At 44.0% G+C, this 26,359-nt stretch overlaps 1 protein-coding gene and 1 long non-coding RNA gene across 14 annotated transcripts; one reads left to right on the top strand and one right to left on the bottom strand.

The window, feature by feature from the left end:
* Positions 1 to 1,198: 1,198 nt before the first annotated feature.
* On the bottom strand, positions 1,199 to 2,600 carry LOC119278100. The gene is made up of 2 exons (XR_005137562.1): positions 1,981 to 2,600; positions 1,199 to 1,747 (listed from the first exon to the last, which is right to left on the bottom strand). It is a non-coding gene; the product is annotated as an uncharacterized LOC119278100 (long non-coding RNA).
* Positions 2,601 to 8,806: 6,206 nt separating this feature from the next.
* LOC119278101 lies at positions 8,807 to 25,359 on the top strand. 13 transcript variants are annotated; one of them, XR_005137570.1, is made up of 8 exons: positions 8,807 to 9,455; positions 9,689 to 10,237; positions 10,798 to 10,921; positions 21,881 to 21,943; positions 23,548 to 23,595; positions 24,641 to 24,700; positions 24,795 to 24,882; positions 24,969 to 25,359. XR_005137570.1 is itself a non-coding variant. In XM_037559459.1 (7 exons), the coding sequence occupies exons 2-7, from the start codon at positions 10,216 to 10,218 to the stop codon at positions 25,024 to 25,026; spliced, it is 369 nt and encodes a 122-aa protein (XP_037415356.1). In that variant the 5' UTR covers positions 8,811 to 9,455; positions 9,689 to 10,215; the 3' UTR covers positions 25,027 to 25,359. The 13 variants fall into 13 exon arrangements, 3 of the variants coding, with proteins under 3 accessions (XP_037415356.1, XP_037415358.1, XP_037415359.1); XR_005137566.1 differs by lacking the exon at positions 21,881 to 21,943 and adding an exon at positions 24,289 to 24,342 and having other exon boundaries at positions 8,808 to 9,455; XR_005137571.1 differs by lacking the exon at positions 24,641 to 24,700 and having other exon boundaries at positions 8,808 to 9,455.
* The last annotated feature ends 1,000 nt before the right edge of the window (positions 25,360 to 26,359 follow it).

The raw sequence follows: 26,359 nt of genomic DNA on the forward strand, positions 1-26,359 counted from the left end.
TGATAATTCATACCTGAAATAAAATTGTGATTTATTTGATATCTTACTATCGTATCCGCATCGAGCACAACCGAGCGCATCTATTTCCGGTGAGGCCAACTATCCAGAATCCTCCCGCATCTTAAATCCATTGACGCTTTTCTGTTATAGGCTTTGTTCTATGTAGATACCGAAATTAGCACCGCTAAACTTTTAATCTGTAAATACCACTATAGAGTACTTTGGCCTGTAATTAGCAAGTCTTCCTTCGTTGCCGCGCAAGTACTTCTCTTGCATTCCCTGAGATATAAAGTATATACTATCTCTACTTCCTAATCAGTTTGAAAGATTAATTCAAACTATGCATGCTCCTAATAAGGAGAAGTTCTCTATTATCTTGCATGTACTTTCACCAGAATGATTATTTTCATTATACCTCACTGACCAATGATGTCAGGCTTTACTTCGTCGGAAATCAGCACATACCAGCTAGCGAATATTCAACATAAAAATATAATGGTTATAGGCACATACCTTTCATTGCCTTTAATCTTCAAGTTCTCCTCGATCTGCTCTCTACCCATGTTCGCACATGATCCAAATTTCTCTTTCATGCTCATGAATTTCTGATAACACGCTGATTTACTTTTATGTGTTCCTGAATAGAGTAACCAAATTAAGTGAAAATGGGTTTTCTTCTTGACTACATAAAGTAGAAGACGGTACCAGCATTTTCCGAGAAAGAGGGAGGGGGAGGAAATAATTTATTATTAAGCTACTCTAAGGGAGTCACATCTTTTAGATTCATCTTTACATGCAAGGAGAAAACTGTGATAATGCATCCATAGAGGAACAAATCCAAAATACACAAAACAAATACATTTTGTAGCTATCATGAGTTTTGTTGTTGGGGTCAGGCAATTGAAGATTGTGGTCATAAATGCAGTAAAGCATGCCTCTACTTATGAGAGAACAACCAAAATTACAATAAACTCCACACTGATTATAAGTATATTGTTCGTACAAAATGCTAAAAAGGAAAATAGGACTTCATAAATTGAAGATAGTTCAGCCACATCAGATTCAGCACTACACATAACTCGCGTACATATATGCATTGTTAAATACACTGCTAATCACATCAATACGAAAATTTCCTTTCGAAGTCTTGCAGCTCTTTGGAAATAAAACAAAAGCGACCAAAGGGCAGCTTCGAATACCTTGCCTGCGGAGACCGTGAATGTCCAGCAATGAACCTCACCAGGACTCAATCATTTGGCATGAACAGATTGCTGGGCTGCAGCACACAACAAGAAGAACCAGTTCAACACGGAGTTAATTTGAAAACACCAATGTCCAAGACAGTTTGTAGTTAACATAAATTAACATTATTGTTTCAGTTAACAACAAAATTTAACATTATTGTTTCAGTTAACAACTCCTTTCTTGCACGGACATGTATTATGTGATCAAGCAGTAAAAAGCATTTAAGGGATTATCTAGTACAAAATTTAGAGAGAAAAACAAAACTTTCAGACCATGAACCACCGATCTTCACAAAATAACTTTTCTGAGGTTACTTATCTTCCTAAGAGAGCGTGTACTGCACGTCGATGATGCCCATTTGCTCTATAGGATCCTGCACAATTTACAGATGTTTTTCCACTATCATGCGCCCATGGACGAGGCACCTTGAGCAGTGTTTGGCATATTATGCATCTCCGAAAATATTGTAATCAGACCCCATGCGTGGAAAAGCTTGTTCTGCCTGATATATGTGTGCAACATGTCAGATGCAAATAATTTGATCAACTAATTATTTAGTCTAACCAGCATTATGCTAAGCAATCAATCAATCAATTTATGTACTGGTTCATATGCCAACACATCTACAAACATCCCTGGTAAATACTGGAGCCCACACCTCCACAAACCCGTGTGAGCTGCAATCTCCACACACAGAATTGCATGCTATTGATTGAAGAGGAAGAGTAGCTATACCTGGTACAGCTCTATGGACTGTTCTCATCCGCGTCGACCTCATCTGAAGCCTCGACGGCCACATGTCTGTGAAGTCGGTGTACACCATCCTGCTCATGTCGCTGGCACGGAAGGCTCGACAAATGGACGGGTGTCGATTTGGGGAGAGGAGGACTCAACCACGAGGCGGTAGAGGCACGGGAAGGACCCGTCGCCGCTGGCGGCGGCGAGGACAAGTCAAGCACTACCAAGCGTGGCCGCGAGATTGGCGAGGTCGGCGCGAGCAGGGCAGTCGGCGAACACGGCATGGGCAGGGAGGCGGCGAGGTGCTTCCGAGGAGAGCGAGCGGCGGTCGAGGAGGCCGAGGATCTGGGCGAGGCGGAGGCTGCGGCTAGCGGCGGGAGAAGACTGTCCTTCCACCGCCGGCGGTGGCGACCTTTGTGTGATGTTGGTCGCCGGTTGTGTTCGCATCTAGTCGCCGTCGGATGAGTGGAGGGGAGCTGGGGAGGGGATGAGAGGAGGCGGCGGTGCGAGACGAGGTCGCTGGCTGTGGGGGCGAGAGCGGAGGGGGTGGAATGGGTGACTCGCGGAGATCTGGCATCGTGAGTGGACTGGGAGTCTGGGAGTGGAGAGAGTGAGGGGATCAAGGGAGGGAGATAGGTGCTGGTTGGGCTTGGGTCGTGTGGGGAAGGATAGGTTGTGTGCTGTTTTTTTGGTTTTTTAGGGGGTAGATTGGGTGCTGGTTGGGCCGTGTTGGTAGCTGATTTGGGCATACAAAAACATATATATTAAAGTGTATACATATGTTAATTAAACATGGAGCATACAAAAAAATATTTTTTATACTTATTAGATATATTGAAAGTATCACACAAAAAACGCAATTTTGAGAGAAGAAACCGAATATACTTGGTTTGTGTTGGATTGCTTGCATGATTTTATCTTTTGTCGGACGATTTTCCTTAGCCTATATAAATAAATTAAAATGATTGAAGAAATTTCAGATGACTTCTTATTTATATAAGAACATTATAGTTGGTTATTTTCTCCGAGATAAATGCAACATCTTTTTTTATAATATGAAAAACGGGTTTTCTATTTTACAAAATAAAATAGTTGTGTTAGTTTCACTTTTATTTTTATTATATATATTATCTATGTTTCTTTCATCAGAGATAAAAAGTGATGGGTTCTGACATACACACTGATGTAACGATGACTGACCTGACTGAAACACTACGAGAAGAGGTGCATATAGCTAATCTTTGTATGTATGTTATACATGATAATACAAAAGGTGTATTCTTTATGTATTTTTTTCAGAATATAGGAGACATAGATATGCAATTTGGAGATGCACAAAAAGAATCCATCGACAAGGGCTCCGAAGCGACGTCACTAAAATGGGGCTTCATCAAATTTTTTAAAACATAATGATGTGGAAGCGGTGATATCTCATAAAAAATCAAAAAGGATGCCAATTAAATGTTACCATGCAAGGTATGTTTTTCAATGTTGTTATCGATCTTTCCTTCGTCATATTGCCTAATTCACTCGATTTTGTATCATGCCAACAGACTATGTTTGTACACATTGTTAATTTTCCATTTTGTGATCACTTTACATTACAAATGAAGTGAACTTGAATTATTATGCACTTGTGACCATGTTGCATTGTCTCTATATATGGTCTCTACCTGTGAAATTTAGCATGCATTATCTTTACATAACTTTAGAAAAATATTTCAGAAGCCCGTGGCAACGCACGGACATTCTACTAGAAAAGCAAATAATTATGATGTTATCTAGGCATGATCATGTATATAGGCATCACGTCCATGACAAGTAGACCGACTCCTGCCTGCATCTACTACTATTACTCCACACATCGACCGCTATCCAGCATGCATCTAGAATATTAAGTTCATAAGAACAGAGTAACGCATTAAGAAAGATGACATGATGTAGAGGGATAAACTCAAGCAATATGATATAAAACCCATCTTTTTATGCTCGATGGCAACAATACAATACATGTCTTGCAACCCTTTCTGTCACTGGGTAAGAACACCGCAAGATTGAACCCAAAGCTAAGCACTTCTCCCATGGTAAGAAAGATCAATCTAGTAGCTCAAACCAAACCGATAATTCGAAGAGACTTGCAAAGATAACTCAATCATACATAAAAGAATTTAGAGAAGATTGAAATATTATTCATAGATAAACTTGATCATAAACCCATAATTCATCGAATCTCGACAAACACACCACAAAAAGAGATTACATCGAATAGGTCTCCACAAGAGAGGGGGAGATCATTGTATTGAGATCCAAAAAGAGAGAAGAAGCCAACTAGCTAATAACTATGGACCCGAAGGTCTGTGATAAACTACTCACAACTCATTGGAGGGGCTATGGTGTTGATGTAGAAGCCCTCCGTGGTGGATTCCCCCTACGGCAGAATGTTGGCGACGGCTCCAAGATGGGATCTCGCGGATACAGAAGGTTACGGTGGTGGAAATATTTCTTCGGTGTCTCCCTGGATGTTTTCGGGGTATGTAGGCTTATATAGGAGGAAGAAGTATGTCGGTGGCCGCCTGAGGGGCCCACGAGATAGGGGGCGCGCCCTGTAGGGGTGGGCACACCCTCCTATCTCGTGGAGACCTCGACAGCTTCTTGACTTGCACTCCAAGTCCTCTGGATCACATTCGTTTCAAAAATCACGCTCCCGAAGGTTTCATTCCGTTTCGACTCCGTTTGATATTCCTTTTCTTCGAAATACCGAAATAGGCAAAAAAAACAGCAATATGAGCTGGGCCTCCGGTTAGTAGGTTAGTCCCAAAAATGATATAAATGTGTAAAATAAAGCCCATAGACATCCAAAACAGGTAATATAGTAGCATGGGACAATAAAAAATTATAAATACGTTGGAGACGTATCAAGCCGCCGCATTATGTTGGTTTGCTTTCATCAAGATCAACGAGTCATCCGCAAAGAGGAGATTAGTTACTGGTGGGGCGTCTCTACATACTTTAACTCCTAATATTTTCCCGTTCTCCTCAGCATGCGAGCGCAAGGCATTCAACCCTTCTGTGCACAGCAGGAATAGGTAAGGTGATAGCGGGTCCCCCTATCTCAACCCTCTAGTAGGCTTAAAACTCTCACTTTCCTTTGCATTTATCGTTACTTTGTATTCTATTGTTGCGACGCATTGCATAATCAAATTAACCCACTCTCGACGGAAACCCAATTTTAGCATAATCTCCTTCAGAAAAGTCCACTCGACTCTATCGTAGGCTTTGTGCATGTCAAGTTTTATAGCACACAAGCCCTCTCTACCCTCTCTTTTATTTTTGATTGTGTGAAAACATTCATAGGCCACTAAAATATTATCGGTTATCAATCTACCTGGTACAAAAGCACTATGTGTTGGACTAATAATTTCTAGTAGAAGGGTCTTCAATCAAGAGGCCACCATTTTTGCAATTATTTTGTATAGCACATTACATAAGATGATCGGCCTAAATTGGGATACCTTTTCTGGTGAGTTAATCTTATGAATCATCAAGACTGCAGTATCATTCCAACCATCCGGGATAGTACATGTGTTGATTGCTTTCAGAACCTCCTCAACTAGGTCTTCCCCTAGCATGGGCGAGAACCTTTTATAGAAGATAGCGTGGAGTCCATCTAGTCCTGGAGCTTTCAAGTCCCCAATATCAAATAAAGCCTTGCGAACATCTTCCACGGTATAAGGAGCAAGTAGAGCATTGTTCATTTCGTTTGACACTCTCTTACCCACAAGAGATAAATCTTCTTGATTCGGATGCTGAACTTTCGATGTGAAAAGCTTTGTGAAATATTCAGTTATGTGATTCGTCAAATCCTTTTCTGTTAACCATTTTCCAGACTCATCTAATAGTTACTTTATATTATTCCTTTTTTTGCTAGCCGTGGCAGCATTATGGAAAAATACATATTACGATCCCCGTGCATCAACAAGTTCGCCCGTCCTCTTTGTAACCAGAAAATTTCCTCTTGATCCAAGATATTTTCAATTAGCACAATAGTTTCCTTCTGACAACCTCGAGACTCCATATTTAACGGGCCCCGCCTTAGTCTCTCCAATTCTTTTTTTAATTTCCTAATGCTCACCTTTGGTCCCTTTAGAGTTTCCCGGTCCCAGGTATGTAGATAGGCATGTACTGCTCTGGTACGATCATCAAGTGACGGTCCAATACCTGCAAGTCTTGCTTTCTCCCAAGATGCCTTAACAATTTCAATGGCCGTCTCTTCCTTCAACCACCTCGCCTCAAATTGTTTAACCTGACCTTCTAGTCGTTTAAAGATTTTTTCATCCAAGTAATCCGTATCCAGTATGATTGGGCAGTGGTCAGAATGAACATGTTCTTCATTGATTACTGCCGCTTGTGGAAATTTGTTTGCCCATGCTATATTGCAGACCCCCCGATCAAGACATTCACGTATTTTGCCTCTCCTCCAAGTGAACAGGTCACCCATATAGCCAAGGTCATCCAGCCCGCAATCCATTAGGCATTCACGAAATTCTCTCATCATACCAAGTGGTCTAGTAGTATCACCCTCTTTTTCCGACGGGTATAAAATTTCATTAAAGTCCCCCAAAACAACCCAGGGGTAATTGCCCTTACTATATAGATTGTGAATATCGTCCCAAGAAAGATGGCGCTCGTTCCATTTCGGACGACCATAGAAACCCGTGAACCGCCACTAAACCACTTCCTCATTCATAAAAACAATATCAATAAAGTGGGGCGAGATATAGTTCAACTCGATTTTATTCGACTTATGATAAAACAAAACTAGGGCACCGGCCTTACCATCGCTTTCCACTGCAAACATAGAATCAAAACCTAAATTACGACGAAGCTCATCGGCTTTACAATTATTCAAATGGGATTCCGAAAGGAAAACTAAATCTGCCCTTGTATGCTCCTGTAGGTCCAGGAGCTCACGAACTACCGTGTAGGAGAGCATACCAGGACAGTTCCATCCTAGGATTTTCATTTGGCCTGGTGGTCCTCCTTGGAGGCCCCCGATGTGCCAATCTCGTATTTCTCTTCGCCAACCGATTCCACTTCCTGCGGAACATACTCTTCTTCCTTCTCGTCGGTCTCCTTTGCGACGTGTGTAACCCCGCCCTCCTCGTCCTGGATAGCTACAACTCTACCCAATACACACCCGTTTGGATGAGACGGTTACATCACCATATAACATGCGCTCATAGCTATCCATCTCTTTTTCAAATGAAAACTCTAAGTCACTACCCGTCGGCTGAATCCCAAAAGAATACCTCCTTTTTTCCCTAGTACTTAATTGCGGGCATCCTCAGCTCTGTTTGGCTGCCCCCTTTTTTTTCTTCTTTGAGTTGCCCATCATAGAGTTTTTAGCTGCACTGAATGTAAAGCGTATGACATTATTTTTCGCACCACCACCTGTAGCGATCCTTGCGGCAACCGCACTTGACAACGCCTCTAGCACCCTCGGCTGGAAGAGGAGGCTGCCATTAGGCTAGCCATAGTGGGGGTAACATAAGTAGTATCATGCACTTGGGACTCGCAAACATGCTTATGTGGCAAGCAATTAAAGAAGAGAGAGATGGTTATAGTAACATAATAAATGTGATGTTACTATGTGTCATGCATGACAATAAATGAGACAATCTATGATACTAATCTATGATACTATGCACTACTAGTAGAATGCCCGTGCGTTGCCACGGGCTTCTGAAATATTTTTCTAAAGTTATGTAAAGATAATGCATGCTAAATTTCATAGGTAGAGACCATATATAGAGACAATGCAACATGGTCACAAGTGCATAATAATTCAAGTTCACTTCATTTGTAATGTAAAGTGATCACAAAATGGAAAATTAACAATGTGTACAAACATAGTCTATTGGCATGATACAAAATCGAGTGAATTAGGCAATATGACGAAGGAAAGATCGATAACAACATTGAAAAAAAATACCTTGCGCGGTAACATTTAATTGACATCCTTTTTTGATTTTTTATGAGATATCACCGCTTCCACATCATTATGTTGTAAAAAATTAGATGAAGCCCCATTTTAGTGACGTCGCTTCGGAACCCTTGTCGATTGATTCTTTTTGTGCATCTCCAAATTCCATATCTATGTCTCCTATATTCTTAAAAAAATACATAAAGAATACACCTTTTGTATTATCATGTATAACATACATACAAAGATTAGCTATATGCACCTCTTCTCGTAGTGTTTCAGTCAGGTCAGTCATCGTTACATCAGTGTGTATGTCGGAACCCATCACTTTTTATCTCTGATGAAAGAAACATAGATAATATATATAATAAAAATAAAAGTGAAACTAACACAACTATTTTATTTTGTAAAATAGAAAACCCGTTTTTCATATTATAAAAAAAGATGTTGCATTTATCTCGGAGAAAATAACCAACTATAATGTTCTTATATAAATAAGCAGTCATCTGAAATTTCTTCAATAATTTTAATTTATTTATATAGGCTAAGGAAAATCGTCCGACAAAAGATAAAATCATGCAAGAAATCCAACACAAACCAAGTATATTCGGTTTCTTCTCTCAAAATTGCGTTTTTTGTGTGATACTTTCAATATATCTAATAAGTATAAAAAATATTTTTTTGTATGCTCCATGTTTAATTAATATATGTACACACTTTAATATATATGTTTTTGTATGCCCAAATCAGCTACCAACACGGCCCAACCAGCACCCAATCTACCCCCTAAAAAACAAAAAAAACAGCACCCAACCTATCCTTCCCCGCACGACCCAAGCCCAACCAGCACCAGTCTCCCTCCCCTGATCCCCTCACTCTCTCCACTCCCAGACTCCCAGTCCACTCACGATGCCAGATCTCGGCGAGTCACCCATTCCACCCCCTCCGCTCTCGCCCCCACAGCCGGCGACCTCGTCTCGCACCGCCGCCTCCTCTCATCCCCTCCCCAGCTCCCCTCCACTCATCCGACGGCGGCTAGATGTGCACACAACCGGCGACCAACATCACACAAAGGTCGCCACCGCCGGCGGTGGAAGGACAGTCTTCTCCCGCTGCTAGCCGCAGCGTCCGCCTCGCCCTGATCCTCGCCCTCCTCGACCGCCGCTCGCTCTCCTCGGAAGCACCTCGCCGCCTCCCTGCCCATGCCGTGTTCACTGGCTGCCCTGCTCGCGCCGACCTCGCCAATCTCGCGGACGCGCTTGGCAGTGCTCGACTTGTCCTCGCCGCCGCCAGCGGCGACGGGTCCTTCCCGTGCCTCTACCGCCTCGTGGCCGAGTCCTCCTCTCCCCAAATCGACACCCGCCCCTTTGTCGAGCCTGCCGTGCATGCCATATGAGCAGGATGGTGTACACCGGCTTCACAGACATGTGGTCGTCGAGGCTTCGGATGAGGTCAACGCGGATGAGAACAGTCCATAGAGCCGTACCAGGTATAGCTACTCGTCCTCTTCAATAAATAGCATGCAATTCTGTGTGTGGAGGTTGCAGCTCACATGGGTTTGTGGAGGTGTTGGCTCCAGTATTTACCAGGGATGTTTGTAGATGTGTTGGCATATGAACCAGTACATAAATTGATTGATTGATTGCTTATTACAATGCTGGTTAGACTAAATAATTAGTTGATCGAATTATTTGCATCTGACATGTTGCACACATATATCAGGTAGAACAAGCTGTTCCACGCATGGGGTCTGATTACAATATTTTCGGAGATGCATAATATGCCAAACACTTCTAAAGGTGCCTCGTCCATGGGTGCATGATAGTGGAAAAACATCTGTAAATTGTGCAGGATCCTATAGAGCAAATGGGCATCATCGACGTGCAGTACACGCTCTCTTAGGCAGATAAGTAACCTCAGACAAGTTATTTTGTGAAGATCGGTGGTTCATGGTCTGAAAGTTTTGTTTTTCTCTCGAAATTTTGTACTTAGATAATACCTTAAATGCTTTTTACTGCTTGATCACATAATACATGTCCGTGCAAGAAAGGAGTTGTTAACTGAAACAATAATGTTAATTTTTGTTGTTAACTTAAACAATAATGTTAATTTATGTTAACTACAAACTGTCTTGGACATTGGTTTTTTCAAATTAACTCTGTGTTGAACTGGTTCTTCTTATTGTGTGCTGCAGCCCAGCAATCTGTTCATGCCAAATGATTGAGTCCTGGTGAGGTTCATTGCTAGACATGCACGGTCTCCGCAGGCAAGGTATTCGAAGCTGCCCTTTGGTCGCTTTTGTTTTATTTCCAAAGAGCTGCAAGACCTCGAAAGGAAATTTTCATATTGATGTGATTAGCAGTGTATTTAACAATGCATATATGTACGCGAGTTATGTGTAGTGTTGAATCTGATGTGGCTGAACTATCTTCAATTTATGAAGACCTATTTTCCTTTTTAGCATTTTGTACGAACAATATACTTATAATCAGTCTGGACTTTATTGTAATTTTGGTTGTTCTCTCATAAGTAGAGGCATGCTTTACTGCATTTATGACCACAATCTTCAATTGCCTAACCCCAACAACAAAACTCATGATAGCAACAATGTATTTGTTTTGTGTATTTTGGATTTGTTCCTCTATGGCTGCATTATCACAGTTTTCTCCTTGCATGCAAAGATGAATCTAAAAGATGTGACTCCCTTATAGTAGCTTAATAATAAATTCTTTCCTCCCCCTCCCTCTTTGTCGGAAAATGCTGGTACCGTCTTCTACTTTATGTAGTCAAGAAGAAAACCCATTTTCACTTGATTTGGTTACTCCATTCAGGAACACATAAAAGTAAATCAGCGTGTTATCAGAAACTCATGAGCATGAAAGAGAAATTTGGATCATGTGCGAACATGGGTAGAGAGCAGATCGAGGAGAACTTGAAGATTAAAGGCAATGAAAGGTATGTGCCTATAACCATTATATTTTTATGTTGAATATTCACTAGCTGGTATGTGCTGATTTCCGACGAAGTAAAGCCTGACATCATTGGTCAGTGAGGTATAACGAAAATAATCATTCTGGTGAAAGTACATACAAGATAATAAAGAACTTCTCCTTATTAGGAGCATGCATAGTTTGAATTAATCTTTCAAACGGATTAGGAAGTAGAGATAGTATATACTTTATATCTCAGGGAATGCAAGAGAAGTACTTGCGCGGCAACGAAGGAAGACTTGCTAATTACAGGCCAAAGTACTCTATAGTGGTATTTACAGATTAAAAGTTTAGCGATGCTAATTTCGGTATCTACATAGAACAAAGCCTATAACAGAAAAGCGTCAATGGATTTAAGATGCGGGAGGATTCTGGATAGTTGGCCTCACCAGAAATAGATGCGCTCGGTTGTGCTCGATACGGATACGATAGTAAGATATCAAATAAATCACAATTTTATTTCAGGTATGAATTATCATGGAATTCGGTGCCACATTATAATTAACGTATCTGCATCTATATTTCTAACATCGATTTACAGATTGGTCGTCAAGTGGCTCAGGCTATAGGGTGTAGGCATCAACGTACAAAGATCACGACAATAAGTAAACATACAGTCTGCATTGGGGCCGCATCATAAATATTTCTCTAATGTAGAACACTTGAGTGGAGTCTAGTTTTACAAGAATGAAGTGACCAAGGCAGTGTGCAATATTTGTGCAGAAAAACAAAGCCGAGTTTAGATGTAGTAGATGATTGATTACAAAACAATAAAAGAATAATATACATAAGCAAACCAGCAAAATGAAAAATAATGTCACATACAGCAAAATTTGGCAACTTGCAAAGTCACAAATCCGAGGCAATATTATTAATACTCGCCTTGTACTATAAACATAATAAAGTTCAATTGCAAACATCAAAAGATATAGATATGTACAAAGACACCAAAGAGCACCAAATTACCTGTAGAATAAGAGTAAATCCTCTCACATATTTAAGAGCGAACTTCAGCCTGTAAGGACTTCCTTATAGAAGATGTTCTTCATCGAGGTCTGTGAGGACAAGGTAGGTCTTTTTCGCTTCTTAGATTTACCGCTTTGCTTCTTGGCATTCTCCTTCTCCTTCTCCTTCTCAATGAGGATCTTTATATTTCTCTTTGCGGTGGCTCGAGACAATGCGACATAGAGTTGACCATGAGAGAACACCGGATTAGGTGGGTACACGCCAACAATCGGAATCATCTGGCCTTGAGCCTTGTTAATCGTCATAGCAAAGCTAAGCCTTACAGGAAATTGCTTCCTCTTGAACTTGAATGGAAACATGTCGTTGTCAGACGGGCATAGGGGTATTCGAGGAAGGAATACCCTCCTACTTACGTGTTGTCCGATCACGATTTCTGCGTCGATGGCGTTCCTCTCTAAACCTCGCACCACAAGCCTCGTCCCGTTACACAGACCATTAGCCGGATCAATGTTCCTCAGAAGTATGACAGGGTAGTTGAGCTTCAGTTTGAGTGCATACGGAGGCAGACCGTTGGGAGTCAATCCATTTAGGAACTCAGGAGCATAGTAGCCATACGGGTCGCCTTCTGCACTGTCAAAGCTATGATAGATTACTTCTTCTCCCCGAAAACGCTCTACCATGCGTATGTTTATCTTGTTGATGTTGTTGTTCATGGTGGAGAGGATTGCGCGTGAAGTCATGTAATTCGGATTGGACTGGTTGTCATCTAGTCTCGGAAACACATGGTCAATCAGCTTCTCCAGGTCGTCACCCTCACCTATAGACGACACAAAAATATCTTCAGGGAGTCGTATGTTTCCTTGATCGTCAACTTCCTCAGTGCCATTGCCTACCCTTAGCAAGTAATCAGCAAACCAGGTGTCATTATGAGCCCTCATGTTGGTGACGAGCCTTAGCTGGCGCATACCCTTCCAGAGGTGTGAACTTCGGAGGGTTGCATCGATTATCTGACCCCGGGACCCCCTCCTTACGACGGGAAGAACCTGCCTGAAGTCCCCGCCAAACACAACAGTTTTTCCTCCAAAGGGTCGGCCTCGTCTGCCCATGATGTCACGCATGCTGTTGTCCAGTGCCTCGACCGCCTGTCGCTTAGTCATGGTGGCCTCGTCCCATAGTATCAATGAGGCCATCCTCAGTAGCTTGGCGGTACCACTCTGCTTCGTGAAGGTGCATGAGGCGCCATCATCGTAGCTCAACGGGATCTTGAACCTCGAGTGGGCAGTCCTGCCTCCAGGCATGATAGAAGCGGTGACGCCTGACGTCGCGGTAGCGATAGTGATGTTTCCCTCGCTTCGAACCTTCGCGAGCAGCTCCCTGTACAGGAAGGTCTTCCATGTACCTCCCGGGCCATCAACAAAGAACACACCCCTATCACCGCATTCAACAGAAGCTAGTATCTCGTCGTATGCAGCCCTCTGCTCCAAGTTTAGCGACAAAGACAATTTAGTGTCGTTGATGTCAAAATCGACGTTGGATTCCTCGATCACTTCTCTGGCCTCGCCCTCGGTTGGGTCGAAAGCATCGTCAATGCATGGAAGAGCAAAATCAGCTATCTCTTTGCCCATGGACTGCAACATACCCCTAGGCCCTAATGTCAAGCAACACCATCTGTTCCACCCTAATCGGGCACGTGTGTGATCGCTGATAGTCATCAGACATAGACTCGAAGTGCCTATCCCATAAACCACGCACGTCACCTGGCTCACAGTGCACCAAAATTGTTGCGAAGAGCCTTCTGAGCGAACATGGCATCGCCCACTGCTCTGCCTCGGTAAGACAGTCGTCGAGTGTGTTATCTGCCTCGATGAGTCCCAACCTTTCGGCAACCTCTCTAAAGCTCCTGCATAGCCTACCGTCCACGGTGAGCAGGTCCTCATAGGATGTCTTGCCAGCAACATGGTTTAGCAGCACACGCAGATAGTTTCGCTCCCCCTTGGCAGGATTGGCATTCACAATTCGACCTATCTGATAATGCTCTACCCGCTCTTTCGAATACTTCTTACCCTTCTGCCATGTGAACCTTCCAGGAAAATCCTTGTACAATATATTCCTAGCCATGGGTGTCAGGACCCCGACCCCGAGTCACACCGATCTAGCATGTAACACATCATATCACTTTGCGGCCTCACGCACGGTATTCCCATGGGTGCCACCTTACCTGGCCCGGGACCGTTTGCGCCTTTTGGTTCACGTATATGATAGTGCCTCTAGCATCCATATGACAAAGAACCCGGGCTGACATGGCTAGTCGTGAACCCAAAGTGGCACTAACTTACAGGGACAGGCATACATGACCCAACAACAAACGTGTCGGTTATCAGCGAGTGAATCCGGGCTGTAGCAACTAGGCTAGCAGGACTCCGGTAAACCGGGCTGTAGCTGGCTAACAGGACTCCGGAAGACACCGCGTGACATTTCCCCGAAGGGACAAACACAAGAATGAAGGACACATGCCGACCAGCCTAAGTGTTCCGGAGCAGTAGCAAGCTACCATGGCTCAGTGGAAGCACTAGGAGACATTTCCCGGTAAGAGAGGCTACCAAGGATAAACAACTAGGTTGTCAGATCCCACACATACCAAGAATTACAATAACATACACATAATATGCTCGATATGTGCAAATACAACATGGCATCACAACATGACTCTATGACTCAAGTATTTATTCAATAGGCTCCGAGGAGCGAGATATTACAAACATGGGTCTCATGACCCAACATTCAGAGCATACAAGTCAAAGCACATGCGGAAGCTCAACATGTCTGGGTACAGACATCTACAAACGAAAAAGGCTGAGAAGCCTGACTATCTACTAGATCCTGTAGAGGGCACCAGATCGTAGCTGAGGTAACAAACTAAACGTCGAAGTCCACGCGGAACTACTAGCGAGACTGAAGTCTCTCTGCAAAAACGTAAAATAGGCAAACGTGAGTACAAATGTACCCAGCAAGACTTACATCAGAACTAACTACATATGCATCATTATCAACAAAGGGGGTGGTGGAGTTTAACTGCAGCAAGCCAGCTTTGACTCGGTGGCTAACCTGAACTACGACTGCAAGTAACTCTTTTGAGGTGGCACACACGAGTCCACATATTCACCATATCAATACACCACTATGGATCCGCTCCCGTCTCCCTACGAGAACGCCATCCATAGCACTCACGCTTATCTTGCGTATTTTAGAGTATCCACTTTCACTTGTCTATGAACTGTACAGGCAACCCAGAAGTCCTTTACCGCGAACACGGCTATTTGAATAGATCATATTAAACCTGCAGGGGTGTACTTCTTCACACACGCTCTCACCACTTACCGCCATTTACACGACATGTACTCGGCAACCTTCAAGCGGAAGCCCAGCGAGGGTGTCGGCCACGACCTGACTAACCACACAAGTCTCTCGTCCAGGTTTATCGCCTATTCGGGTTCCATCCGCAAGGAGATCCGGCCGGGGTGTCGCTCACAGCCCCAAACGATATGAGCACGGTTCCCAAGCCCACCATCCGGGTGCCACTAGGTACACCGTTCCACTGTGCCTAGTCTGTCCCAAGCCCACCTGTACCGGGTGCCACTTGGTAGACTACTAACACTACCTACAAACACCAGAAACTAGTTGCAACTCCTGGACAGAGATCAAGTTGATTAATAAGCCGAGAGGGGCCGAGTTACCGGAACCCAATGTGTGGTAGTAACTGTTCATGGATCACAAACACAGAACTCAGTTCCCGAGGATGGCTTCAATGAGACAACCCACCATGTACTCCTACATGGCCTCTCACCGCTACCTTTACCAAATCGTGTTCACACACTTAGCTCTCAGCAGTAGGACATGTTCACCACACTCCAATTCATCCCCGATGAATCAGACCTGACTCAACTCTAAGCAATAGCAGGCATGACAAACAAGCATGAATGAGTAGGCACATCAGGGCTCAAACAACTCCTACTCATGCTAGTGGGTTTCATCTATTTACTGTGACAATGACAGGTCATGCAAAGGATAAAGGGGTTCAGCTACCGCAGCAAGTAACAGATGAATCGGTGTTGTCCTAATGCAGTAAAAGAGAGCAGGAGTGAGAGAGTGGGATTGTATCAGAATGAACAAGGGGGGTTTTCTTGCCTGGCACTTCTGAAGATAATAAAGTTCTTCATCGGTGTTATCAATCTCATCGTCGGAACACGTCTACTGAGAGGGGACAAACACCAGCAAGAGAGAAAGAACACAATCAATGCAATGCAACAATATGATGCATGAGTGTGACATGGCAATATGCTGTGGTTTGAGCTAATGCAACTAACAACCAGATTAAATGAAGTTGGTTTGAATCCAAGATTCAAATTCAAACTCCATATGTGGATATTTAAATGCCATTTTTATGATTTGTCCTAAACAGTAGTCATAAGTTGTTCTAACATGCATGAAAATGGTACAGATGGATAGATTGGATTTTTCTGATAATTTTTCATATATAAATTATTTCATTCTGAGTTACGGTTGAATTTATATGAATTTTAGAAGTTTATAGTATTTTCTGAAATTAATAAATCATTTAAGATTTATTAAAATCCCAGAAACAAATACTGCATCAGCATGACGTATCAGTGATGTCAGCAGGTCAACGGGCGGCCCAGGTCAAACTGACCGGTGGGTCCCGAGTGTCAGTGTCTAACTAAACTAACCTAGCTTAGTTAATACTAACCTAACATAATTAGTCGGGCGGGGCCCGCATATCAGTGGCTCTGGGGAAGTCAAAATGGGTCAACCCGGGTCAAACTCGCCGGAGTTGACCCGAGGCTCGTCGCCGGCAAGGCCGGAGACGGCGGAGGGGCTCGGGATTCCTCCTCCGGTGACCAAATGGCCGGTGTAGGGCATCTACGCAGAGCTGGGACTGGCCGCATCCATCTGTGCAAACGACAGGGGCTGAGGTGGCCCGAGCTCGCAGAGGCAAGCTCGCGGCAGTGGCCGGAGTTTGGGCGATGATGCAAACTTCGCTATGGTGCACGGCAGGAGCAACAGGTGGCTTCTAGGTGCTCCTGGAGCTGTACTGAGCACGGAAACGCGCTCAGCTTCGAGCCTGAGGGGCTGCAGCGACGGCAGTGACATGGCCGGCGGGCAGAAGCTTTCGGCTCTGTGGAAAAACACGGCTAGGCGACGCATTCGGCAGCGAAAAGAGAGGGGAAAGACGACGGTGCTCATGTAGATCACGAAGTGATGCTCGGGGTAGCCGGGGGCGTGTTGAGGACGACGAATCGGCGAGGACGATCGGCGGCGCCTGAGGTTGAAGATGATGGTGGTGACGGCGTTGCGGGCTTCCTGCGGTCGCGTGTTTTGCCGTGTGGCTCCACGGTGTCGGGGCGGAGCTAGCGAGCCGGACTGCGAGGCGAGGCATGCGCGGTGGCTGCGGTGGCGGTGAACGGCGGCGACGGGCTCGCTCGGGTGGCTGCGGGCGCGAGCGCTGGGGGAAGAGGGAGGAACCAGAGGGGGGGAGATGCAGGGGGTGCTAGGCGTCTCCAGGCGCGGACAGGCTCGAAGGGGAGGCCGCCAGCACGAAGCAGGAGGTGGAAACCCCAGGTGCGTGCGCGGGTGACACGCCTCTGCCTACTGGCTGAGGTTGAAGACGGTGGGGAGTTGGGCTGGCCTCAGCCACAGTGCTGGGCCAGGTGCGGCGCTAGGTGGGCTCAAGGTAAGTCCAGGTAAACCTTTTCCTCCTTATTTCCTTATTTGTTTTCTATTTTGTTTGTTTGTTTTTAAACTTTGCCACTGTTTAAATTCCAAAATAGATTCTAAACAGTGCCAAATAACCTCTGGGTATTTCTATGTTGCCGAATGGACTAATCCAAAGCACATAAAATGTTCCAAGGTATTTGAAAATATATTCTATATATATTATGAATATAATTCCAAATGCAAATAGAATAATGATTTAAATTCAGTGCCCAAAATATTCCTCAAAAATGTTCATTATTTTTGGTTTGGTGCAAAGCCTTTGCCAAAGTATAACCAACATTATTTAAGGCCATTTTGGAAATACTGAATGCATTTTCCAGGGTTCTTTGCCCTTCTCTTAAAATTTGTGAGGCTTGGAAAATTCCCTCAATTCAAATTCCTTGAATTTAAACATGATGCAACACCAGATGCTAGCACTTGGCATTAACAGAACTAGGGACGTGGCAATGGGTGGTTTTGGTTAGCTTTGAAATACTCTGTCAACATGGATTTGGAAGCATTCTCAGAGGCGACTACGTCGGTCAAGTGAGCTTGCTCATTGAATGCCACCCTATGCATATTCGGGAGATGAAGAGGCAACTGTAGGACAGGCGGGTCATTGGCACACAAGGAAAAGCCAAATATCCTCCACATCACCTCTGGAGGAGTAACCCACCTCGCGTCTATGTATCTTTTGATCTCATCAATGTTACCATTGGCATCGGGCTGGTGGATGCTGAAAGAAGCCCTATCATGGCCCTTGTATATGTACTTGTAAAGGTATTTGACAGCCTTTATGCTGGAGCAAACCTCAACGTTGATGTGGCAATTGAACATCCACAGAAGGTAAGGGTTATACGGCACAACCCATCTATTGTCCAACATTTTACCCCGGACCTTAGCCTGCCGACCATTATCTCGACGACGATAAACTGGGTATGAGTCCTTGCCCTCTGTCGTGTTTTCATTGAACGGCTGCGGGTATCTGCACTTACACTCGTTATGTTGCATGCACACATTGTTGGGGTTGAGAGCACCGCATGGTCCGTGCATGATATGTTTCACCACCAAGGCGTGGAGTTCAGGATACTTCTACTTGTCTGGGAGCTCGGCAGAAATGAGTCGGTCGTACTGCTCCGGAACAACAAGCTTATAGGCAGAATCCATGATCAACAAAAAGTGTGCGTGGGGGAGGCCCCTCTTCTGGAACTCGACTACGTATGCATGTGCGACAACAACACCCAATATATTCTTCTTGAACAACATCTCTTTCATAGCCTCTAGCTTGCCATGGAACACACGAGCCACAAGATCAGGTTGGACTTGCGTTGTCTGACCAGGAAACAACTCATTCGTTATCTCTTCCCAGTTAGGGTTGCATGTCATGGTCAAGAAGATGTCAGGCTCCCCGTAGGTATGGACAATTGCCAGGGCATCCATATGCCTCCGCTTCATGTCGCGGTCGCCACCTGGGTACGTTCCAGGGAGCACTATCCTTATTCCAACAGCGCTTGCCAGGGTCTCCCCGGATGTAGTTGCATCAACAACTCCTTTATACAGGTCGGCACGGATCTTTGTCTGGTTCTTTTTGTACCATTTCAACCTACAACTCTCAATCTTGATGTACATGTCCACCCCCATTGCTGGAGCAATTGTGCTCCACAGAGTATGGGATTGAATATCCCAGGTCGTGTCTGGAGCATGTAACAGTAGTAGTCTCTCATCGAGATGTATAACCTGCTATTCCCCTCTGCACATGGATGAGTAACACGGACATTAGAATTCATATGAGAAGTATACAATTCATCTAAACGACAGAATACGAATAAGGCTTACCTGCATCCTCATCATCATCGTCATCATCATCATCATCACGTTTACCTCTTGGTTGTTGCACAACCGGCCAAGGGACATCACGTTTAGGAAGTTTCGGGTGCCAACCAAGCTCCCCCCTTGGGTAGAAGAGTGGGTAAGAGAGCGGGTCATACGAGCCAGCCGTCACATGTATACTTTGCCTCTGGTTGTCATTCTCGCAAAGTGTAATCCTACGATCGAACCTCTTCGCTAGGTCAGTGCCCTCCACCCAAATCGCAGCGACCTCAAATGATAGAGGTCTATTATACTTCCGTTGGTCTAGTCTCTGGTCAGTATTGAGGTCTATCTTGTAATCGTCGAGGTTGTCCCTGTGCGCACCCAAACTCCTAAACTGATGGGAGTATGGGTTTTCCCTGAGTATGTCCACTAACTTTCTAACGACATCCTGGTCTAGTTGCTCGGTGGCAGCCTTGCGATGGGTTAGGCCTGGGTCGTCGTCGTAGAAGTACAACTGTAGATGATCTGGACGTGACATTGGCCCGAAGGAATGAACGTTGTGGTAGATGGTGCCATGCGCTCGGAACGTGTACACCCTAGACTTCATGTTTGTGTAGCTTTTCAAGGCTGACTCCGCGGGTTGTGAAGGAGAAGTGGCTATTGAAGAACCGTATGTTCTCCCGAAAATGCCTTGAGTCCGCATCCATGCTAGACCAAAGCCTCATTAGCTCCGGGATGGGCTCCAGTTGCTTCAGTTGGATCTGCCCACTTCGACAGTAGAATCTCGGGGCCTCGGACACAAACTTCTTGGCCTTGCACTTATCGCAATTTGCGGCGTGCTTCAGGATGTGTGTGTGGTCTGGGAGGTTTGAGTAGACATAGTCCAATGGATCATGGTCGACATAGGTATTTTGACTTGAGTCTTCCAATTCGTCGTGCTCCATGTCATCAGCATCTGAGCCTGCAAACAATGTTTAAAATTAGTGTGATATTCCCAACGGGTGGATGTTGCTCAAATGGGTGTACATACCTTCACCAGCAAACAGGTAATACTCATCGTCAAAGAGGCTGTCAGGGTTGACATTATCATTCATGATACGACTAAGGTAAGCGTCCATGTCGTCTGCTCAGGTGCGAAACCAATAAATGAGGGTTCAGTCTCAAGGGACGCAAGGAGAGTAAGGATGGGAGTGTTACCATCACTTCTGATCGTGTACTCCGGTGTGCTAGATGAGGTCGAGGCACCGTGTGCTTCCACTACGGTAGGTTGTCCACTTGAGCTCATTTCCGGTATGGAGATGGACCTAACGGTTGGGGTCTTCACCCTACTTGCAAACCTTTCATTACGCCGATCTAGTAGAGCATTCCTCTTACCACGTGGTACCTTCTATGATGTTTTTTGCTTGCCAATTTTCTCCTGACGCTTCTTCACCGCCATACTTCCCTTGCAAGCTTTCTCTCTCGTCCTATGCCGAGCTCTGGACTCATGATTCTGCTCGTCTGCTCCATTATCCACTATTGTTACCGGATCACTGGTTAGCTGGTTGACACTTTTCAGGTGATCATCGATTTTGATTGGGTCGTCATCTACAGCCCCATCACCGAAGGTTCTACTTAGGTAGGCACTTGCAACATTTTGAGTTGTCGTAAACAACTGTTGAATGTTTACAAAATGAAAGCTGGTTCATGATGGGATAAGTACCATCGGTTTCGGTGTTTCGAATGTATGCGGGGCTCTTGGTGACAGCAGGAGCATGATCAATTTGTTCACCATGGGATTGTTGCCCAGGATCCAACATGAGGATACTATCGTCCAGCGTACTGGTACAGTAGGCGGCTGCACCGATACGGAGCAAGTAAATATTTGTTTAATGCATACGAACATAAGATGTGGAGTACACAGGCGAGGAATACCGTAAGATTTCCAGGCGTAACCGCATGTGCTCGCCATAGTTGAGGTTGCTAAATCAGGACGAGGCATCACGATGGATTCAGCACACGGGGTGTTCCGGATAGCTTTCTCTCGCTGTCGGCGCTGAGCACTAATCTCCCCTTTCTGCTCTGGTGTTAAGCTATCTCAATGTTTCTGAGCCGTTTCCCGTCTTTGCGTGTTTATTTGTTCCTTCATCTTCTTGTAAGCGGCTCGCCTCTTTGCATTTATGATATCTAATGTGTTTGTGTCGTTTGGTGTCTTCATCTCGTAAGCTGCTTGTCTTTGTGTGTTCAACTTATCCTTTTGTTCTTGATACCCTTCCTCTTCTATTTTCTTTTTATAAGTTGCTCGTCTCCGTGCGTTTATGACATCATTTTTTCGTTGATAATGTCCCTTTACGTTGGCCCTCACAGCCCCTTATAGGTGGACCTGTTATTGTAGGTCTATACACATTAGCATCCGAACCAGAACAATCAAGTTCAAAGCTCTCATGGTTGACTGGAGGTACAACAGTAATACTCCCTCCGTCCCAAAATAAGTGACTCAACTTTGTACTTATTTCTGTTTCGATGTTTGTAGAAAATCAAAGGAGGTGTGAGTTCGAAAGTAATACCTGGACTACCTATGGGGAGTTCTATGGTTGACGCAGAGGGGATTGTCGTTTCATGTATAATCAGGCCTCTCAATCATTGTGGGTCAGCTGTAATGGCTTGCGAAAGGGATTGTTCAAATTATTCAAAATTCAATATGAAAGGCATTTAAAGATTGTCTCAGAGTTATACCTAGACTCCCTTTGGGTAGTTCAATGGTTGAGGGCGATGGGGTTGGTGCTTCGCGAATAAATAGTCTGCTTGATGGTTGTGGGTCAGATCGGTTGTCTTGCGAAAGGGACTTTGTTAATTAGTAAGAAACAACATTGAAGGTGAATTACTAAAAACAGTACACAAATTCCATATACCTGGACCCTCTTTGGGGAGTATATTAACATTGGTGTCTTCACCAAGAGCATGTCGGAGGCCATTTGTCGCATCCATCTGTCGATGTCGGTCTTCCTGCTGTTTCTTCTTCTGATAAGATTCTCGTCTCTTTGTGTTCAACTTATCCTTTTGTTCTTGGTACCCTTGCTCTTCTTTTTTCTTCTTATAAGTTGCTCTTCTCCATGCGTTGATGACATTCCTTTCTTCCTTTGATAAGGTCCCTTTACGTTGGCCAGCACGGCCCCTCGTAGCTCCATCTGTTGTTGTAGGTATACACAAGTTAGCATCTGATTTTGAACAGTAATAGTATTTATGGATAAAATCGTGCACCATCAGGGTTGCGATATATTAATTATATACCAAACCAGATGATTCGCAACAATCCTGTATGATGGATTAAATTTACCGCTTCATTATATTTATAAATTGGAAGGAAGTGTGAGTTCAGAAGCTATACCTGGACTACCTTTGTGGTTTTCTATAGTTGACGGAGAGGGGATTGGTGCTTCATGTATAATCAGGCTGCTCGATGGTCGTGGGTCAGATGCAACGGCTTGCGAAAGGGATTGTTCAAATTAGTAATCACCAATATCGAAGGCATTTAAATATTGCTGATGAGTTATACCTGGACTCCCTTTCGGAAGTTCTATGGTCGAGGGAGACGGGGCATCTGCTTCACGAATAAACAAGCCACTCGATGGTTGTGGGCCAGCTCCAATGGCTTGCGAAAGTGATTGTTTAGGTTAATAATTTAACAATCACCAAATACCAATCAATTATCAATTAAATATACCTGGACCCTCTTTGGGGAGTCTATCAACATTGGTGATATCACCAAGAGGTTGTCGGAGCCTAGTTGTCGCCTCCATTTGTCGCTGTCGGTGTTGCTTAGCAAGATTCACCCATTCCCAACGAGAACCAAACGGGCTCAAGTCGTTTGAGGACATCACTGTCATAGACAGTTATCATCGGCAAAGAAGACCAATAAGTACCGTATACTATATTTAACGCACTTTAATCTACATTGAACAGAAGTAAAGTAAGTTCTTGGCATGTTTGGTACAATAATGCTTCTCTTCAGTTTTTGTGCCCAATAACCAACATTGTCATGTAATGCGTTTCTTGCTACAGGTTTCGTAAAATGGCAGCGGGTAGAGTTCTTGTCCTGCACAAAGGAAGGTAACTAACCTTCTTGTATTATCTTTATATTTGCATGATTTTGGTGGAAGCAACAGAACAATTTGAAATGCATTGAGTTGTGCAATGGATTAACTACTTTGGTTCAAGTTTTCTTCTTCCTAGGCTAGTCGAGATTAAGAAAAGCAAAAAAAATATGAGAGTAGATGAAACCACACAGAAAAGCATAGAGTCAGGGGACAACATGAAACTGTTGCTTTGGCCTGGCAACAGCATCTCGTCCTCCATTTGTAGTATTTTTTTCTCGGACACAAATCTTATTTCTCATACGCCACTGACAAGACAAACTTGCTTGGGGTTTTGGCTCCAGGGAGCATATACTCCCTGGTGAACAGTAAATAGAAAACAAAATCCTGAAGATGGATCTTGTTTTGAAAACACAATAAATTTTCAAAATCCTGAAGCTTTTCTGTAGACCTTCATGCTAGTGTAACAAGCATGCTTGCCAATTATCTCGGTCTACTCCTTGCTCTTGCTTTGGTGTCATCACTCTACTTCCCTCCATACAGTTTCACCCTGACATGAAAAGCTAGTTCTTATTATCCATGTCATTTATTTTTGTATGCATTGGTAACGCTCATATGTATATATGTGCTAATCAAATATTTGGATTTTGAACCACCAGACCATTCAAATAAATGTATGGACTCTCACCTAAATATAAATAAATGGCAGGGATAGTTCCATCAGTACATGCTTGAGGAACACTATGTTTGACCACCAAGATAGGTTTGTGCCAAGTACTGATTTGTGGCAAGTATATATACAAACTGAAGATAGTTCCATCAGTATATATAGAAACTAAAGATAGTCAACTAAGTGCATATAAGTGCATACTGGATTCCATATCAATTATGTACCACAATTATTTTAACAAGCTCTTGATAATAATAAAAAAGGAACACTATGGAGCTAATCTGAAATCGCACAATCATATTCGTGCTGCATTTTATTCTGATAGCGTTGCTTGTTGAATAGAAATCATGTATATATAAAATTATCCTCCTTAGCCATGTTCTTGGTATAGGTTACTTCGGTAGAACGTCAGAAAAATTATAGCCGGGGTTAGGATACCTCTCGAGAAGCAGTAAGTTTTCGAAAGGGTTGAATGTATACATATGTCAAGCCTTGCTATGCATTGGTTGTATACTTAAAGCAGTTTAATCTAATACTTTGAATAGGTATATGCCTCGCTAGCACACAAGAACAGTCAGAACCATGTATGAATCGGACGAACAGTTGGGGCTATGTCACACCACCAATCGAATAGTTGTATAGTTAGCCCAGTCTCTTCCCGCATTAGTTTAACCAGAAGTGAACTGTGTACAGGTTACTAACCTGTGTCTCGCTCGCAGCCGCGCCGGCACCCGTGGATCGCTGGAAGCCTCACCGACACCCATGGCTTGCTGGTAGCCGTGGCGGCACCAGGGGCAAAGTTTGAAGAAACAGGCCTCGCACACCTGATCGGACGGCAAACTTTGAAGAAACAGTTCAAATCCACATGATCCGAACACAAACCTGGAAGCGTGGAGAATCAGGCCTTGACTACCCCGCTCGAAAGATAGGATTTGAAAATTATTTGTTGTATATAGGAAGAGCAAAAATATTAGATTAAACTGTTGTTTATGGAAGCTTCTTGTGACGGAATTTTCTGATATGATTCCATATGATTTGATTTGATTGGTGTCGTAAATTGAAGGGAAGGATGGAAGGTTTGTTGTTTTATATGGAAGGGGATGGAACGTTTGGCTTGGTTCTTGTGATGCATGAAAGAAAACCGGTCTCGGTTTTCGGTGGGAAGAAAAAAATCAGTGGGGGGAGGGATCGCCTGGTGGCGTGATCGATGGGACGGTGGGAACGAACGAAGCGAACGAACGACTTAGTAACATCACATTTATTGTCATGCATGACACATAGTAACATCACATTTATTATGTTACAGTATCTACCTATGTTACTATAACCATCTTTCTCTTCTTTAATTGCTTGCCACATAAGAATGTTTGCGAGTCCCAAGTGCATGATACTACTTAAGTTACCCCCACTATGGCTAGCCTAATGGCAGCCTCCTCTTCCAGCCGGGGGTGCTAGAGGCGCTGTCAAGTGCGGTTGCCGCAAGGATCGCTACAGGTGGTGGTGCGAAAAATAATGTCGTATGCTTTACATTAAAGAAGTAAAACAAAAAAAAGGGGGCAGCCAAACAGAGCTGAGGATGCCCGAAATTAAGTACTAGGGAAAAAAGGAGGCATTCTTTTGGGATTCAGCCGACGGGTAGTGACTTAGAGTTTTCATTTGAAAAAGAGATGGATAGCTATGAGCGCATGTTATATGGTGATGCAACCGTCTCATCCAAACGGGTGTGTATAGGTAGAGTTGTAGCTGTCTAGGACGAGGAGGGCGGGGTTACACACGTCGCAAAGGAGACCGACGAGAAGGAAGAAGAGTATGTTCCGCAGGGAGTGGAATCGGTTGGCAAAGAGAAAGACGAGATTGGCACATCGGCGGCCTCCAAGGAGGACCACCGGGCCAAATGAAAATCCTAGGATGGAACTGTCCTGGTATGCTCTCCAACACGATAGATCGTGAGCTCCTGGACCTATAGGAGCGTACAAGGGCAGATTTAATTTTCCTTTCTAAATCCCATTTGAATAATTGTAAAGCCGATGAGCTTCATCGTAATTTAGGTTTTGATTCTATGTTTGCAGTGAAAAGCGATGGTAAGGCCGGTGGCCTAGTTTTGTTTTAT

Source organism: Triticum dicoccoides, chromosome 3B, assembly GCF_002162155.2.
Source record: "Triticum dicoccoides isolate Atlit2015 ecotype Zavitan chromosome 3B, WEW_v2.0, whole genome shotgun sequence".
Taxonomy (NCBI): Eukaryota; Viridiplantae; Streptophyta; class Magnoliopsida; order Poales; family Poaceae; genus Triticum; species Triticum dicoccoides.

What these genes read in the sequence shown, in the direction of transcription:
- LOC119278101 (XM_037559459.1), top strand. Translation starts at nt 10,216, where the DNA reads ATGCACGGTCTCCGCAGGCAAG. An exon ending in AAGATTAAAGGCAATGAAAG is followed by an intron (nt 10,922 to 21,880) that starts GTATGTGCCTAT and finishes CTGTTATTGTAG; the next exon opens with GTCTATACACATTAGCATCC. An exon ending in GCTCTCATGGTTGACTGGAG is followed by an intron (nt 21,944 to 23,547) that starts GTACAACAGTAA and finishes TTCTTGCTACAG; the next exon opens with GTTTCGTAAAATGGCAGCGG.